The 18,813-nt window shown below is 45.7% G+C and overlaps 1 protein-coding gene and 1 pseudogene across 1 annotated transcript; both read right to left on the bottom strand.

Moving 5' to 3' along the window:
- The window catches only part of LOC132304674 (uncharacterized), a 37,377-nt pseudogene extending 32,668 nt beyond the window's left edge, over positions 1-4,709 (bottom strand).
- Positions 4,710-9,689: 4,980 nt separating this feature from the next.
- LOC132304673 (uncharacterized) lies at positions 9,690-13,538 on the bottom strand. The gene is made up of 6 exons (XM_059802410.1): positions 13,427-13,538; positions 12,449-13,294; positions 11,682-12,311; positions 10,963-11,597; positions 10,630-10,862; positions 9,690-9,999 (listed from the first exon to the last, which is right to left on the bottom strand). Exons 1-6 carry the CDS (start codon positions 13,536-13,538, stop codon positions 9,690-9,692), a joined length of 2,766 nt encoding a protein of 921 aa, XP_059658393.1.
- Positions 13,539-18,813: the final 5,275 nt, after the last annotated feature.

The following is an 18,813-nucleotide window of genomic DNA, read 5'->3' as shown; positions in this document are numbered from 1 at the left end:
ATCCTAGAGTCGATAACCAAACTCATCTCCGCCATACCCCACGAAGATGCATTTTAGTGACTTGGGGTCAAGCTTTCCCCTGGCATGGTCACTAATATGCGCATATGCAATACAACCAAAAACTTTCAACTATGAAAGATTTACCTCATTGCCACTCCATACCTCTTCTGGTATTCGATGCTCCAAAAGCACCGATGGTCTACGATTTATTAGGTAGGATGTTGTATTGATTGCTTCTGCCCAAAACTGTTTGGGTAGACCCGAATGTATGCGCATGCTTCTGGCTCTTTCTGTCAATGTTCGGTTCATCCGTTCTCCCACTCCATTCTGTTATGGGGTTCCTTGCACAGTCCTCTCTAATCTGATCCCATTATCAAAACAGAACTTCTTGAACCCAGTGTCTTCATACTCACCACCATTGTCTGATCTCAACCTCTTGATCTTCAAACCTGTCTCATTCTCCACCATGGCCTTCCACTTCTTGAACACATCAAATACCTCAGATTTGTGCTTCAAAAAATAAACCCATACCTTCCTCGTATGATCATCAATGAAAATTATGAAGTAAGATTTTCAGCCAATGGATGAAACAGTGGTTGGCCCCCAAACATCTGTATGAACTAACTAAAGTTTCTCCTTTTTGAGATCTCTGCCATTCTTCTTGAAACTGACCTTCTTCTGTTTACCCATCGCGCAACTCTCACAGAAGTCAATATCAATTGTCCGTATGCCTGGTAGTTTCCCCTTTGAGTGCATAATCTAGAGCCCCCTTTCACTCATGTGACCTAGTCTTTGGTGCCAAAGGTTGTGTGATCTTCTCTATTTTTTACAATTGCTATAGACCCACAAGCACTAGTAGTTGTGTGGAGAGTGCCAGATTTCTTACCACGTGCAATGGTCATAATGCCTCTAGAAACTTTCCACAAGTCTCCATTGAAGGTTGTAACAAAACCTTCATCTGACAATTGTCCTACCGAAATCAGATTCTTTCTCAAGTCAGGGATGTGTTTCACATCCTTTAACTTCCAAGCTGACCCATTCAACTTGATTTGCATTTCACCTTTGCCAATGACGCTGCAAGGCTGATTATCACCAAGATACACCTTACTAAGGTTACTCGGTTCATAGCTATTAAATAGCTCTTTGTTTAAGGTGCCATGAAACGATGCGCCAGAATCTAAAACCCATGACTCCGCCTTGCTCTCCAAAGAGCATATCAATGCATTATCTGATTCTTCTGAGACAACGTTTGCTTCAGTTTTCCTTTCGGTTCCCTTCTTTAGAAGTCTGCAATCAACACGGTAATGTCCCTTCTTTCCACAATTCCAACACTCAACGTCACTGAGATCTGTGGAATTCCTGAAATTTTGAGACTGTGTTCTTTCATTCCTTGACTCGAATCTGCCTCTGTTTCTATTACTGTTGCCCTTCTTTTTGTTTGAACCCTTGCCACTGCTTTCAACATTTAATGCTGAACCACCGGTGAAAACCCCTACTGTTTGCTTTCTGATTTCTTCAGTCAGAATCATGCTCACAACTTCATCAAACTTTAACTTGGTCTTCCCTGCAGAGCTACTGATCGCTGTAACTATGCCATTCTAACTCTCGGGTAACTGCCCTAGAATTAGCAGTGCTCGGACCTCGTCTTTGAAGTCAATATCAACAGACTCTAATTGCCCAACTATCTCGTTAAACGCATTTAGATATTCGTTGAACTTACCACCTTCGACCATCTTCATGTTGAACAACTTTTTGATCAAGTACACCTTGTTCACTGCAGAAGGTTGTTCATACATACTGGAAAAGGCTGCCATGAGAGACTTTGTCGTCTTTTCATTCTTAATATTGAAGGCAACTGACTTTAACAACGTCAATCTGACGGTGGCAAGAGCCTTCCTATCAAGTAATTCCCATTCTGCATCCTTTGTATCCTCTTGCTTCTCTCCAAAAGGTTAATATAGATTTTTCTAAAACAAGAGGTCTTCAATTTGCATCTTCCAGAAATTGAAGTTTGTGCCATCGAACTTCTCGATCATGGATGTGGATGTCTTATCTTCTAACGCCATTACTCCGACTCGAACGGACAAATCTGATCGAAAGACTTTCGGAATTTCGTCAAACACCTTCTGTGCCATAGGTTCTCAACCAAAGGTTACACTGCACAATCAACCCGAATTTGATTCTAGTTGTTGTGGCGGAAACGCAAAATAACAACGCACGTTGTTTGAGGAATAATCAAGCAATCACAAAAAAAAAAAAAAAAAAATCACACACAAGAACACAAGATATACATAGTTCACCCAAATCTTAGGGCTACGTCCATATAGCACACCGAACAAATTCACTATGAAAAAGATGAAGAATTACAATAGAGAATTCTTTCTCAATCTCTCTCAATTGCTCTCTCTTGTATTGACACACATTTATCTCTAACTTTCACCCCTATTTATAGAGTCCCAAACTTGTTATACAAGAACTTGCCTTTTGTAGAATTCAAAACCAATAAGGAAATTAAATTAGATCAGGAAACTGAATTTTCCTTAAACCAATAAAGAAGTCAAATCAGATTACGAAACTGAATTTTCCTTAACAGATTAGGAAACTGAATTTTCCCTAAAATTCAGTACTTTGAAGTTTCCATATAATTAAATCTTTCTAAAAATCTTCCACCTAATCAGACTCCACAAAACCACAACAAAAACCAACCGAAAGAAAACTGAGCTATTAATAAGATCATATTCATAATACACCTCCTGCTGATCAAAAACAAAATAGTATTTGTAGATGCTGTTTGGTTTTAAACCCACGGAGCCACTTAAGCGGATACCATTCCATAGTCCAGAACGGTATTGCTCAACTGAACCTTTTAGGAGGACATATTGTGGAAATCCACGAAGATCAAGTCCATGAGAATACTCGCCTTTAGAAGGGTCATCACTGGACTTCCATGACCATATACGCCGATCAATTCCGGTTACAAGGTTCTATCCAAACTTCATGCCTGGCAACAGAGTGTCACATGGATAATCAAAACTCTGCCATAGGAAATTCTCATCATTTGCATCTTTGACAACAAGATTACCCGAATCCAAGAGCTGTGCAACTGGGTTCACTGTGTTGTTGTTTGATGATGAATTTGAAGACGACCAGAAGATGTTGTTTGTACTATTGACAAGCACGAGAATTCCTCCATCAGCAAGCTTTAAGACACCTCCTCCTGATGTATCGATAAGTGGAGTATCTCTGTTGGCAACCCATACCACAGTCTCATTGGATATTCTCTTGTACCATATTCCCAAGTATCGATTCCTGGAAGTAGTACCTGAGGGACTGAAAAATCCCAGTTCAAATGTTCTATCTGTAGAGACCATGTTTTGCCCATCAGTAAGAGATTGAGTTATACTTATGGTGTCTAATTTTACTGCATCAGAGATTATTTTTAACATGGTAAAAATAGAATACAAGAAGAGATTTATGGTAAAGCCATAATTCTTTGATGATTTACTCATGTTTCACATACGGGGTGTGTGTTTCTTTGTTTTTTATTCGATATTAGTTCAGAAACCCATAAGATAGTTCTTGGGTTGGCCAATGGCAAACAAGAGAGAAGCAAAATCAGAAAGTCCTCAAAGTCTTCCTTTCCTACTTTTTTAAGCTACTAAAATTTAAATATATAAATGTGCAGTTAATTTTTCTCTTCTTTTATTTATTTATTTATTTATTTAACCAAAGTGCAGTTAATTTAGTCATGTAAATTTGGTCAGTTCAATAGTCAACCTAGTATTTCAGTATTAATAGTTAGGGTCAAAGCCAGCCAGCCGGATCTAGGCCTCCTTTTGTGACTCATAACTGACCTTTCAATTGGTGGTCCCGCACCCATTCAAATTCAAGAATATATTATGTAAGATTGAGATTAACATCTCTTACCGGAAATTTGACTCCATCGAGATCCTTCCATAGTTTTTTAGTCCATAGTTTTTTAGTTCATAGATTCATTTGGAGTTCTAAAAATACCTAAACTGAAATTCATTATATTCTTGAATTTGAGTTTCTAAAAAACCAATCCCAACCAATTTAACCAAATCAATTCATTACTTATACAAATACTATATAATATATATATTTGACACAAATTGATTGAAGTATACACTTTGTTAAGTATTATTTACTAGTTATTTATTTATTTTTGTGTTTATTCTATTCCTTTGAACTGAACTTGTATTAATTACCCCTCTTGATGCATTACTAATGAAGGTATACAATTCATTTTCTTTATTTTACACAATCTTTTTTTCTAAATGGAGAATAGCTACTTTGAAAAAAAAAAAAAAAAAAAAAAAAAAAAAAACTAACTATTGGACTGTTTAGAAAAGTCCAAATAGTAAAACCAAACCGATCCAAACTTGTTAATTTACGGATTATATATCGATTCGGGGTTAAAAGTCCTCATTGGTTCTGATTAATTACAATTTTTATGAAACCGTTGGAATTGGATTAGTTTTGGTTTATGTCTGTTGATAGTGGTTCGGGATGATATGAGGATTATATTCCACGTGAGTTGGGAGTGCTGAGATCAGTATTCAAGTGGGGACCCAAGTAACACAAGGGATTCCCTGGAACTCAGGGATTGAGAAAGGGAAGGCAATGTACGGTGATACCCAGTAAGTTCGAGCTCGATGGTAATTGGTAGTTGGAAATCTCTTAACTCTGCCTTTAAGGCTAATTAACTTCTCCTATTTATAATGCCTCCGAACGGTCAATATCCGTTGGTTACAGAGGTGAGTTCCCTCTTGTCTGAGGGATTGAGGACCTCTTCCTTTGACAGATGGGACATTGCTCATCGGGTGGAATACCTCCCCCCTTTAGTCCAAAGAGGAAGAGCCGCTTTGCCCCCTAGTCTAAAGGGAAAATGGCGCTTCCTCATTAATGCTAGTCATGTCGGCTGTCTTTCATAATTAATAACCTCTTTTAACCCCATTTAGAGCTCGACCATGGGTATCGGTATCCTTTCCCCCTTGTGCTGACCTGCCCAGCCACCTGTCCACATTTTCTCAGACTCCTGATTTTGAAGGTAGAGAATGGATTTCCTCAAGGTATTGCCTTCTTGACCTTGCAAGATCTAGTTCGAATCATGGCCCCCCGAGACTCCCGCGAGTTCAGAGTGAGGGGAGCTCGGGGAAACAGACCTTGGTCCTAGAATTCCCTTTAGATCCCAGGTCGGGAATTCGAGGTGGCCAGACTTCGAGGTCCCCTCGTGTTCATGATGAGGGGAGCTCGAGGTGACAGAGGTAATCACGCGCCTGAGGTTCCGTCTGCAGGTAGGGACCTCGAGCGATGGATAGTGCAATGAGGAGGGACCCATCCGAATAGAGAGGGGTACGTCCTTGAAGGAGTGAAGGGTAGCGACCCCTTCCTTGCCAGTATTTCCAGTCATGGGGCGAGCAGCCCAGGAGTACTTGTTCCCTTTTCTCTATGACACGCCAGACAGATTCTGGCCAGGTGTGCCTGTTGAGACAGGTGGGACCACATAAGCAGGTGATGCGAAAGCATCTGTTCGAGGAGGTGCCACATAGACAGGTGATGTGGCGAGTTCATCAACATTTTGCCCCCCTGCTCGAGGTCGCGGGTAAGACGAGCTCGGGCAAGCCAAGACGTCTTTTCGTAATCATTAATAATTTTTATTGAGTGGTCGTGTCGTTCTGGTTCCCTTGGTCATCGTGTCAGCTTTTTATTAGTGTATTAAATGCTCGGATGCCTCGAGCTTCGCGTCGCGTCTTTTCGTATGTCAGGGGTGTGACGCCTCGGGAACCATACCCTTACTATTTAAACCACACTTGTATATATTTTGTAAAATAGAACATACTCTCTTCTTGTTAGACCCTTGCTCGCATAAGTAGCTTTCTTTGTACTTGTTTGAATTTAATCATAGACCATGTCCCAATCAATTCGAGACGATGTCCCCAGTGTCCCTCCTCTAACTAAATGGCGGGTCGTGCCCTATTTTGGCTCGAGTGATACTTTTTGGCTTAGTGGCGACGCATTGAGCGATGTGGATGAAGTCCAAGAGGGATCATTTCTCTTTGAGGGTGAACCCTACGCGCGAGAGGGGGTCTCCATCCCCTTAAGCTCTATACTCAGATTTCGAGTGGAGCGAGGCGACTTTCCTCACTCGCCCTTTATCTTTACGAGCCAGACTGGTCACGGTCGAGGGTGGGACTTATGGACGGACGCTATCTTAAGTGACGCCGAGTTTACCAGAATCTTGAAGAGTTCAAAAATAACGGACGCCATTGGCAACACACACGAACTGTCAATTGGTCGAGATTGCTCAGGCCTCGCGCTTTTGTTATCTCGTTGGAATAAGGACACCCATACTTTTATTACCACTTGGGGGGAGTTTACCCCTACCCTCGAGGATGTGGTACAACTCATGTGCCTGAACTTGTTTAGGGAGACCGATCCAAGCACTTGGGTCTTTTTTGAGGTCGAGGTCAAGAGCATCACCGAGCTTCGAAGTGCCGTTACTTTGGCTGGCAAGCTCGCCACGCACTATCAAAAGAGCGGTGTTCAGGAAGACTTTCCTGAAACAGGAAACAAGTGTACCTTTGCTTCTCTCCTACGCTACTATTTTCGGGATTTCCCACCTCGGGAAATGGAGGGTGAGGAAGCCTTCAATGGCCCAAAGTGCCTGGACCAGCTTCGTCTTGCTTGCTTCTTGTTGACTTGGCTCTCTCACTTTATTTTCCCAGGTCCTCCTGATGATGGGCCCAACCCTGACCTTGCTCCTCTATCCATCAAACTTTCTGGGGGTCACAGTCTTCCCTTAGCTGCAATGTTCTTGGGGTCCTTCTATCATGAGCTCGACCTCGTCCATGCCCACATGAAGCGTTCTATTGGCTGAATGAGTGTGGTGTCTCCAATCAACACCATCTTTCTTCAGATGTTCCTTTACGAGCACTTCCCAGGGTATGCCTTTCGACCCACTGCGCTTCCTCATGACAGCGGCTTGAAGAGGTCCTATCAATGGCATAAGCATAATCCAAAAAAGAAACTCACCGAGTATATTGATAGGGAGAAGTGCTTCATAGCTCGTCCCTATACCCAAGGTCCTCGCGTGGATCATTGGGCCCCAAAGGATGGCGAGGTCATCTCGGGTAAAGCTTTGAAGTGCAATCCTGCCTTAACCATTCTTGCCATGTCCTTAGGAGTTTATCTCCCCGCTCTCCTTCCTCTAAGCTCGGGAGTGGGTAAGGTCTATAACCCCCATCGGGTGGCTGGTTAATTCGGTTAGGATCAAGGACTTGCTCGAGACTATGGTTACAGCGCTCGTCAGGATCATAGTACTTACAGGTTGGGCTTCACTCGCTTCCTGGATTTAGGGGGGGGAACTCGTAGGGGCTCAACGTATTCTTTGCGTCTCTCCTCCCTCGCGAGTGGGGTGATGGGGTGAGAAGACGAGGGCTTACTGGAAGGAGATAGTTAGTGCCTTCAATCGATTTGTTTGTGGCGAGCCAGTGCCCGTCCATGCCCCTCCTTTGCTGAGAGGAGATGCTTCCTTTCGTGCGTACAAGAAGGGTCCAGGCAAGGCATGCAATACAGCTAACCTTCGTCCCTTGATCCTGAAGGATACTCGTGCACCGGTTATAGCCCTTCGAGCTACAAAGTCTCATCGTACCAAACGTAAGGCTGACCAGGATGTTAGCACCTTCGTGCCTTCTACCACTCAATCTTCTTTTTCGAAGTGAGCTAAGGTAAGCTACCTCGACATGGTTTGATCTAAATTCTCTGCTGACCGATCTTAACACCACTTTCTTCTTATCTTCAGGGCTCTTCTCGTGATGCCGTTGTTGCCAAGGCCTCGATTCCTGAAGGGCTCCCTCGCCCACCGGCTCGAGCTGGGGCATCTTCTGGCATGAGTTCCCGCTCTTTACCTCCTGAGGATGACCCTGGTAGGGGCGCTCAAGATCCTCTTCACATTCTCGCTAGTGTTCTTGAAGACCCCGACCGGGCTACGAGGGATGTACTTTCCTCTGACCTAAACCCCCCCACTCACTCACAGCATGGGGTGGGGAAATAACTTAGTCCCTGACTCGAGGCCTAGGGAGGTTTGACGAGGAAACCGGTAGAGTAAATACTGCCGCGGACCCTGCCATGGGTGTGATCGAGATCGAGCAAAGCTTTAGTCACTCATCCTCAGATAAAGGTAACCTCTTCACGTTAAAGCTTTATTAGATATATAAATTTACAATTCTAACCACGACCACTTGCAGATACCGAAACGATCGATGTTCGAGAGACTAGGGGCGAGGTTGTGAGTTGCCGCGAGGGTCATGCTAGCGAGGGTAGTGACAAGGATGGTTTAAACACGATGGTTCAAGAGCTTCCTCATGAGCCATTCGAGGAGTTAAGGGACATGGTTGAGAAGGCAATCAAAGTTCTCCCTGCTCCTGAAGAAAGTAACTCAGAAGGTACAGAGAGCTTAGGTTCTATGGGATCGTCCGGGGGTGAATCCTCTAGACGAAGTGGTTCCAAGGATGACAATGAGTAAGTCGAGGGGGAGGAGGAAACGTCCCAGGATCGAACTATCACAGCGATTGAGGATGCTGGGGTTGACTCAACTTGTCTCACGAGAACAGTTGAAGGGGGAGCTGCCACGGCAGGATCGAGGCAAGAATCCCTCGTTACCCCTTTGGGGCGAGGGGAGGCTGTCCCTCCAAGCATCCATTGGGAGGGGGCCGAACTTACAGCGGGCGAGGTGGAGATCCTGCGTGAGGTGAAAACCATGCACCCGCAAACTTTTGGATACCTTGATGAAGCCATACCATTGTTCTTAGTCTTTGTGTACAGGGCTTTGGCTGAATTGGTGACTATCCTTCGTGAGGCCAAGGGAAGGCGTTTACATGCGGAGGAGCTCGAATCTGTGGATCTTTTACTCGCAAATCTGAAGAGAGCACAGGTCGAGGTAGGGTTGGCTAACGATATTGTCGCTCGGATCAGGGGCCTCGAGACACGAGAAACCATACTTGAGGAAATTAAGGATTTGCGTGATCAGATGGAGGATGAGAAGCAAATTCTTCATGCTGAACAAGCTCGCCTGGCTGAGCTGTAAGAACAGGTGCAGGCGAGGGAACAACACATCGCCTCGCTGGACCTGGAGATTAGGCGCAGGCTCGCGTTACTTGGCCCGGCTACCTTGAACTTAGGCGATCTCCCTTAGATAAAATGTTCAGACTATAGCTTTTGTTATTATTATTGTTATTATTTTTTTATTCTATCATTCCCGTGTAAGCATGACTATTTTGAGATTATCAACGGAACAAAGTTTTTTTTACCTATTTATAAAGATTGATGCATTGATTGTAATGCCGTGGCTAGGGTAATTATTTTGTGGTGTAGTATGTCAGTAGTTTAAACTTCAACCAAAAACTAAAGAAAAAATAATCAATGAGTATTGGGGGAAGTATGGACTCCCTCGGGCCCTTTTTTGACACCATTGTATGTTTGGCCAGGCATAAGGGAAGTATGGACTCCCTCAGGCCCCTTTGTTTTAATAATTGTTAATGGTAGGAATCACATTCATCATTCGGGAAGTATGGACTCCTTTGGGTCACATAAGATCCCATGCTTACATATATATATTGCTACAAACGAGTGAGGGTGCAGTTGCAACCCTCGTTTGGCGTTGCTTGTCACGCATAGTATTTCTTCAACCACTTAGCATTGAATAAGCCTAAGGTGTTACTACCGACCTCGCCGATCTCATAGTACCCACTGCCACTCGCGGTCCTGATCTCGTAAGGGCCTTCCCATTTCGGGGTAAACTTTGGCCCTGATTGATTTCGCATTATGTGCGTCGCTGTTCTTAGCACCAGCTCGCCTTCTTGGAATGCTCTGGGTCGGACAGTAGCGTTGTAAGCCCGGGCGACCCTCTGCTGGTAGATCTTCAACTTTCCTTTGGCATGGTCCCGTTGCTCTTGTAGTCCCTCGAGCTCACCGAGCCTGAGATCGTAATGAGACTGACTCCATTCAGCTAAGCCCCCTGATGGTACTGCTATCTTAATAGGGAGGACTGCTTCCGTGCCGTACACTAGGGAAAAGGGTGTGGCGCTCGTGGCCCCTCTTATAGTGGTTTGATAGGCCTAAAGTGCGAGCTGCAGTTGCTCTGCCCATTTACCATGCTGCTCTTTTAGAGTTTTGCTTAGGATTCTGAGTAGAGTTTTGTTAGTAGCTTCCGCTTGTCCATTGCCCTTGGGATAGTAGGGTGTTGATTTATGGTGGGTGACATGGTATTGCTGAAGGAGCGCCCAAACTCTGCTGTTGACGAAAGGAGTTCCATTATCGGGATAGTATCACTCGAGGTATGCCAAAGCGGTAAATGATGTTTTCCTTGATGAAATTAGCTACAACTTGTCCTGTTGCCGTTGAGAGGGCCATCGCCTTTACCCATTTAGTGCAGACCTCCGTTGCCACTAAAATCCATTTCTTCTTTCTTGAGTGCGGGGAAATTGGGCCTATTAGGTCCATCGCCCAGGTGTGGAAGGGCAGGGAGGGCTCAGGGGGTGTAACTTGACCGCGGGCGCATGGATTACATGATTGTGAAATTGACATTCTCAGCACCTTTGCACATACCGTCTGCTATCCTTCTGCATGGTAGGCCAATAGTAGCCTATCTGGATAATCCAATTGTACAGCTTTCTCCATCCCTGGTGCTCATCTCCGTGAGTTTGCTTAAGTACTTCCTGTACGTCGGAGGTACTGATACAGCGCTTGGCATTCCCGTCAAAGCCTCGCCTCATCAATTCTCCGCTGCTGATGAAAAAACGACGTGCGTCCCTTTTTAATGCTGCAGCATCCTCGCGGTCCTGTGGGAGCAGGTGTCGCTCAAGATAATCCAAATATTTTTACCTCCAATCCTCGCTCACACAGGCGACACTCTGTGGTCTGTCGAGAGCCTCTCTACACCTCGGGCACTCCCTCTGGATGGTGCTCACCTCTTTTGCCATGGATGGCCAGAAATACCCCTGCCTCTGTATTCTCCTGTATAAAACTCAACGAATCGTTGCCACAAGTTTGCTTGTGAATGGTGTGCAGGACGCATGCAGCCTCTTCAGTTCCAACGCACCTTGCCAGGATGCCCCCGGGCGCTCTATAGTATAATGTCCCCAAGTAAAGTGTATAATCTTTTAACTCGGACAACGGGATTTTTCCTTTGCCGTCCCTCAGGTGTGATTCAAAAGCATCTCTCCAATTTTCTTCCTTCCTGTCATTGGTGAATTCGTCATTGTGCAAGCAAGATGCTTCTTTCTTCTGAATTCTTATGTTTACTGATTCCCCCACTATTGCAACTTTAGAAGCTAGGGTGGCCAAGGCGTCTGGATGCCGGTTGGCCGTGCGGGGCGTGTGAGTCATGCACAGCTCATCAAAGTGGCCGCTAAGTTTCTGTATGATGGTTCTGTAAGCTGCCAATGACGGCTCCTTAATAGTGTACGAGCCATCCAATTGCTTTACCACTAGGTTGGAATCTCCTTGCACGTGTAGGCGTTTGACCTTTCCTTCTCGGGCTGCTAGCAATCCCAGGACTAAGGCTTCATACTCCGCTGTATTGTTAGAACACCCGAAGGTTAACTTGTACGAAAAGTTTTAAGCCTCTCCCTCTTCTGGGGTTAGCACTATTCCAGCGCCTCCTCCCTGCGCCGTCGACGATCCGTCAAACGACAGCGTCCAAATTGCATCCTTGGCAGCGCAACATGCCTCCTCAAGGTCCTCGTGGGGTAGGTCAGTCTTCACAGGTTCGTATTCTCCCGATGGGAACTGGGCCATCAGATCTGCTAATGCTTGGCTCAGTATAGCACGGGGCACAGAGCATTGTATGTCAAACTCGCAAAAGTCAGCAGCCACTCGTCTCGACATGACAAGCCGCGAGAATAGGTACCTCAGGGGATCGCACCTCGTGATGAGGTGGATAGTATGAGCGAGAAAGTAGTGACGAAACTTCTTTACTACAAATGCTAGGGACAAACAGTGGTGCTCGATCAGCAAGTAACGCACTTCTGCACCTTGAATGACTCGGCTAATGTAATAAATAGGGCATTCTCGCCCCTCTTTCTCTTGGGCGAGCAGCGCCCTGATGGAATGTTCAGTGGAGGTGATGTACAACCTGAGTGGGATACCCTGCTGAGGGGCAACCATAGTGATTAGTGAAGATAGTAGATTTTTAACTCTTATGAGGGCCTGTTGATGCTCCTCGCCCCACTTGAACTCGGGACTTCCTTTCAGCAATGAGCCAAAGGCGTGTGTTACTTCAGCCAAGGCTGGGATGAAGCGCCAGAGATAAGAAATCCGGCCTATTAAACTCTTCAGCTGCTTCAAAGTGCGAGGGGGGGCATTTCCTGTATAGCTTGTACCTTATCATGATCGACAGTGATGCCCTATTGATGTACAACAAAACCCAGGAACCGGCCAGCCTCAACTCTGAAGGCACACTTCAAAGGATTCATCTTCAGCTTGTACTTGCGGCAGCGCTCAAAAACTCTCCTCAGGTCTGCTAGATGTTCCTCCTTCCTTCGGGATTTTATTACCAGGTCATCCATATAGTCTTCTACATTCCTGTGCAACATGTCGTGGAAAATGGCCGTCATAGCCCGTTGGTAAGTGGCCCCAGCATTCTTTAAGCCGAATGGCATGACGGTATAGTGAAAATTCCCCAATGGGGTCCGAAAGGCTATCTTTTCTGCATCACATGGCGTCATCTTGATATGATTATACCCACTATATCCATCCATGAATGAGAACATTTCGTGCCCAGAAGTCGAGTCAACCAGACTGTCGATTATAGGTAAGGGGAAGTCATCCTTAGGGCACGCCTTGTTTAGATCTTTAAAGTCGACGCAGACCCGAATTTTTTCGTTCTTTTTCTTCACAAGAACAATGTTTGCCAACCAAGTAGGGTACTGAATGGGCTTGATGAAACTAGCTTGCGAGAGCCGCTGCACCTCCTCCTTGATCTGTAATTCGAGTTCTGGGCGGAAGTTCCTCTGTGCTTGTTTGACTGGTCTCGTTCCCGGCCGTATGTTGAGGTGGTGAGCAACAATCTGGGGGTTCAGCCCGGGTACCTCATCGTATGTCCATGCGAATACATCACTGAATTCCTTTAGCACTTCTATCAATGCTGTTTTCTCCTCCGCTGGCAACCCTTTGTTCACGTAAGTTATACGAGGCCAATCATCGGTAGTTAAATCAACTTTCTCGAGCTCTTCCTGGTTAGACCGACCCAATTCGGCCGGCTCTGGTTTGACTTTTTCGTCACAATCCCCGTCATGTGCTTCACATGCTTGTTCACGGGGGTGCGGAATCGCCCAAGGCCGTGCCCCCCCACACCGTCATAAACGGTAAGCGATTCTTCCATTGGACAGTCGCACTCTCTTACACACGGTTTTTCGCCGCTGGTCAATTCCAGCCTTTCGTTCTTCTTTTTGTGTTAGGATTCCCTCTTGTAGTGGTCGATCGAGCTCATCCCATCTCGACAGAGGGGCAGCCATCAAAGGACCTCGAATTCTTCAAAGAAACCAGCCTCCACCATATGAGACTCTTTCCTGGCAAATGGAAGCTCGAAACAGTGGACTGTGACTTGCTTTCCATTCCAGAATCCCTTCATGCACTGGTGATACAAGGAGGGTACTATTCCAAACTTGTGCATCCAATTTCGGCCCACGAGGAGGTGGTAGGAAGTATCGGAATCAATAACGTGGAATTTAGTAGAGCTTCTGAACTTCCCGATGCCCAACTCGACCGTCACGTGTCCTTCTGTTCTCCGGATATCACTACCGAATCCCGCAATTTCAGTCGGCTTTCTAACGAGCTTTCCAGATGGTAACCCGCTCCGATGAAAGACCTCCAGGGGCATTATGTTGAGAGAGGAACCATTATCCAAAAACGCCCGTTTGAGTTCTACTCCATTAAGTGAGGCTGTGACATACAGAGGTTGATTGTGAGGCGTGGGCACGCACTTGTCTTCCTCGCTGAAAACTATGGCCGCTCCGGGTGACCCCTGGCTCATTGGAACTGGTGCAATCAGCGCTGCCTCTTTTAGCCCCTCTCTCGTGGCGAGCCAAAGAGTCTTAGCGATCTCTTTTTAGGCGAGGGGAGAGAAATCCATCTTTTGGAGGATGCTCCTGATTGGTGCTGTCCCTAATAGGCGAAACGCGCCCAGGTCTTCCTCTTCGACCAGCGCAACCTGAGCAATATCTCCTGAAGTGAGCTCCTCACTATCTACCCCCCCAGTCGCTATCATCATTGCTCCTCTATCGTGAGTGGGGAAAGGCTCCTCCCTCACGTCTCGTGGGGGTAGGATGAGCTCGCCACTAGCGATTCGTTGCTGGAAGGTGTTTCATAGAGCCCAGCAGTCAAAGGTGGGATGGCGAGTGTGCTGGTGATACATGCAGAATCGAGGGTTAGCCAAGTCTTCTGGGGTCGGCTCGTGTGCTACCTCAGGTAGCTTGATGTCTCCATGCTGGATCCATTTTTTGAGAATGGCCTCGACCTCTTCCATCGTGCATGAAAAATGAGGCGGGATTTCTTCTGGGTTTCTCCTTCGGGGAGGGTGAGCCACTCCTGCACCCCTTTTGCTAGTGGGTGCATCAGCCGCTGAAATCAGAGGCCTGTGCTTGCTTCGGTGATCATCTTGTGCCTAGAGTTGGGTGTTGACAGTAAGATTTCCCGCTAGATTGTGAGATGCCTCAATTAGATCTGCAAAGGTAGGGAGTTTCAAATTGATAAGGTGAATCCGATAGGCCCCCTGCATCCCTTGTATGCATATCTTGGCTAGGGCCTCCTCTTCATGCTTTTCGTAACACTCCATGGCTCGGTCATGAAACCTGTGAACATAAATCAACAAGTCTTCCCCGTGGCCCTGCACCTCCTTTGTCAAAGATAACGTGGTCACTCTTTCCTCGGCTTGGAAAAACTTGGTATGAAACAACAAAGCCAACTAATTCCACGTGTTGAGAGACCTTGGCTCCAGGTTTACATACCATTTGTAAGCTCTATCAGTAAGAGTCTTGGAGAATTCCCTAAGTCGTAGGAAGTGATCATTTCCAAAAGGCTCCAATGCCTCTATAAACCGCACCATATGCTCCCGCGGGTTGCCCTTCCTACAGTCGAACTTACTGAATTTTGGTGCGACATACCCCTGGGGGTATGGAAGCAGTGCAATAGCTTGAGAATAAGGCGGCTCGGGGGCCTCCTCTTGGGAGAGTATGGACCTTCCTTTTCGCCATAGCGATTGGAGGTCCACCAAGGTCACAGAGGGTGAATGTTGGGCCAACTCCTGTAGGTACTGTGTACCATCGGGGACCCTTTCCTCACGAATAGCTTCCCTGTGGCTAGACTCGGGCACACCTGCCCTAACTGGAGCTGTGAGTAGGGTGTTGAATAGGGCTCGACAGGCCCCAGTGGTCGCCTCCCTCGACCGTCTAAGAGAGTTAACCAATCTTCTCCCCTCCGAAGATGAAGGATATGCCCGGCGTACCAACTGATCCGGGGTTACCTGACTTTCATTGGGTTCGCAAACGAAACCGCCACGTTGCTCCGTCGGGCGCCGTGGGACTCCATTATTGGCGATGTCTCTGAGCAGGGCTATTACTTCGCTCTGAGTGTCTTCCAGCTTCGATTAGGGCCTCGGAGAAAAGAATCGTCCTTCCCGAGTATCGTGCTCCCGGGACACTGCTCGCAGTCCCGTCATACTCCTCTCCGAGGGAGACTCCCTCCTGAGGATTAGGGCTGAATTCATGCACACTTGACATCATGAAATACTCCTTTCCAGCAGAGTCGCCAAAATATTGATAGTGGTTCGGGATGATATGAGGATTATATTCCACGTGAGTTGGGAGTGCTGAGATCAGTATCCAAGTGGGGACCTAAGCAACACAAAGGATTCCCTGGAACTTAGGGGTTGAGAAAGGGAAGGCAATGTACGGTGATACCCAGTAGGTTCGAGCTCGATGGTAATTGGTAGTTGGAAATCTCTTAACTCTGCTTTTAAAGCTAATTAACTTCTCCTATTTATAATGCCTCCGAACGGTCAATATCCGTTGGTTACAGAGGTGAGTTCCCTCTTGTCCGAGGGATCGAGGACCTCTTCCTCTGACAGATGGGACATTGCTCATCGGGTGAAGATACCTTCCCCCTTTAGTCCAAAGAGGAAGAACCGCTTTGCCCCCCAGTCTAAAGGGAAAATGGCGCTTCCTCATTAATGCTAGTCATGTCGGCTGTCTTTCATAATTAATAACCTCTTTTAACCCCATTTAGAGCTCGACCATGGGTATCGGTATCCTTTCCCCCTTGTGCTGACCTGCCCAGCCACCTGTCCACATTTTCTCAGACTCCCGATTTTGAAGGTAGAGAACGGATCTCCTCAACGTATTACCTTCTTGACCTTGCAAGATCTAGTTCGAATCATGGCTCCCCGAGACTCCCGCGAGTTCAGAGTGAGGGAAGCTCGGGGTAACAGACCTTGGTCCTTGAATTCCCTTCAGATCCCAGGTCGAGAATTCGAGGTAGCCAGACTTTGAGGTCCCCTCGTGTTCATGGCGAGGGGAGCTCGAGGTGACAGAGGTAATCACGCGGCCGAGGTCCCGTCTGCAGGTAGGGACCTCGAGCGATGGATAGTGCAATGAGGAGGGACCCATCCGAATGGAGAGGGGTACGTCCTTGAAGGAGTGAAGGGTAGCGACCCCTTCCTCGCCAGTATTTCCAGTCATGGGGCGAGCAGCCCAGGACTACTTGTTCCCTTTTCTCGATGACACGCCAGACAGATTCTGGCTAGTTGTGCCTGTTGAGACAGGTGGGACCATATAAGCAGGTGATGCGAAGCGTCTTTTCAAGGAGGTGCCACATAGACAGGTGATGTGGCGAGTTCATCAACAATGTCTAAGCCGAACCAATTCGATTAGTATACACTCCTAAAGGTGAGGGTTCAAGTTCGCATAAAAACATGTGTAAATTTCTTGTCATGAAAATATATATACATGTATATATTACACATAAAGGTCAAAGGGCATCATAAGCACGGCACCGGATTGACAGTTTGGAGGATTTTTTTTCATAATTATGAGTGTGATAAATCTTACTCAGATGGCATCAGCCAAAAATTGAGCATTGCAGGCAATTCAAACTTTTGTTAATCCTTTCCATAGAGTGCTTTGGTGTAACAAAATCCAAGGTCAAGAATGTCCACATAAACACTACGACATACAATGAATTTATGACTTACCAAATAAATAAAAAAACCATCTATCAACTGTTCATTTCCCTCGACTTGGGGTAGGAATATCTTGGCCTTCTGCAACTAATTCTTTGAAATACTGTGGAGGGAAAACCCCCATCCAATGAGACCCTGACACCTACGCAATAAGAGAAGACGCGTGTCCGAACCAAGCAATGGGCCAAGACCCAGATAAATAGACCCAGAACTTGAGACTGGACCAAACTAGGTACATAAGCCCAAGCTGGGTTCAACCCTTTGACCCAAACCTTTTAAGAGGCCCAATTCTATCCGAAGAAGCAAGAAACGGGCTGGAGCTTGTTCCCCAATAAACGAGACCCCTTAGGGCATCACAGGTATAAAAGAGGAAGGGAGAAGAAAGAAGAGTCAGCAATGGAAAGATGCATCTAGTAAGGCTGCTGACATTCATTTATTATCATTTATTTTCTGTGACGATTTTATAGAAACAAAATGTAAGAAATTTTATACACAAGGCGAGAATAGGATTATAAGAAGCAATAGTATGAGCAGTATGCAATGGAATTAGAAAGATGCACAAAGAACAACAATGGTGCTATATGTAAATTTTCTTATCAGTTCCCGGCGAGCTTGTTGCTGGTCGCAAGGTTTGTCGCCAAGTTGAACCAGAATCCTATCAGTTTCCTGCCAGCGAGCTTGTCACCGGTCGCAAATTTTGTCACCAAGTTGAGTCTGCCCACCGCTCCCTGTTGGTGGCTGTTTATTTAAGCTATTTAGGTTAACAGAACACCAATTACCCTTTCCCACAAATTTGAGACCAACAAACCCCAAATTCGAATCTGTTAAAGACTCTAATTGGGTTTGTAAAAGGGCAAGCTATTTAGGGTTTCCAAGCCAAGGGATGATACAAAGTCTTTATTTAGGGTTTCCTAGCCAAGGGATAATATAAAGTCTCTCCTTTGACAAATATTGGCGACCTTTCTAGACATTATAATCATTCTAATAATGAAAAGGAAATGCATTATTTGTAGATTTGAAGCGACTAATTTATTCCTAAATTCTTTCCTAGGAACAATTTTTACTGAAATGACTTGCAATGCCACAAGGTATCACTGTCATATACTGTAGCTACAAATTCATAGTGGTCAAAATACCAAGTTCTTAGGTTTTTAGTGAAGTTACCAATTACAAATGAAATAAAATCAAAACAATTCAAATCAAGACATCACATGATGTGGAGAACCAAAATATTGACATGAAAGGTCTTCTAGCATGGGGTTAAAATTGTTATAGTTAATTGATTGAGTGAACATAATTCAAGCTTGCTTGATGATGAATCTACTAAAGGAAACTTTCTTCCAGTGTAAAATCCATGCTCTTTCGGTTGAGGCAATGCAATCTCACTACCCAACATCAGCACCACAGATGACATGCTGGGTCTGTCCTCTGGACTTTGTTGCATGCATAACAGACCAATGTGGATTGATTTAAATGCTTCAGTAAAATTACACGAGTGCACTATCGATGCATCAATTCCAGAGACTTACCTTCTTTATGAAGTCTCCATGCCTAGA

This window comes from Cornus florida, unplaced genomic scaffold (genome assembly GCF_030987335.1).
Source record: "Cornus florida cultivar Cherokee Brave unplaced genomic scaffold, ASM3098733v1 CherokeeBrave_3.0.0_Hap2_Chr04, whole genome shotgun sequence".
NCBI lineage: Eukaryota > Viridiplantae > Streptophyta > Magnoliopsida > Cornales > Cornaceae > Cornus > Cornus florida.
This window is presented reverse-complemented; position numbering and strand designations above follow the sequence as displayed.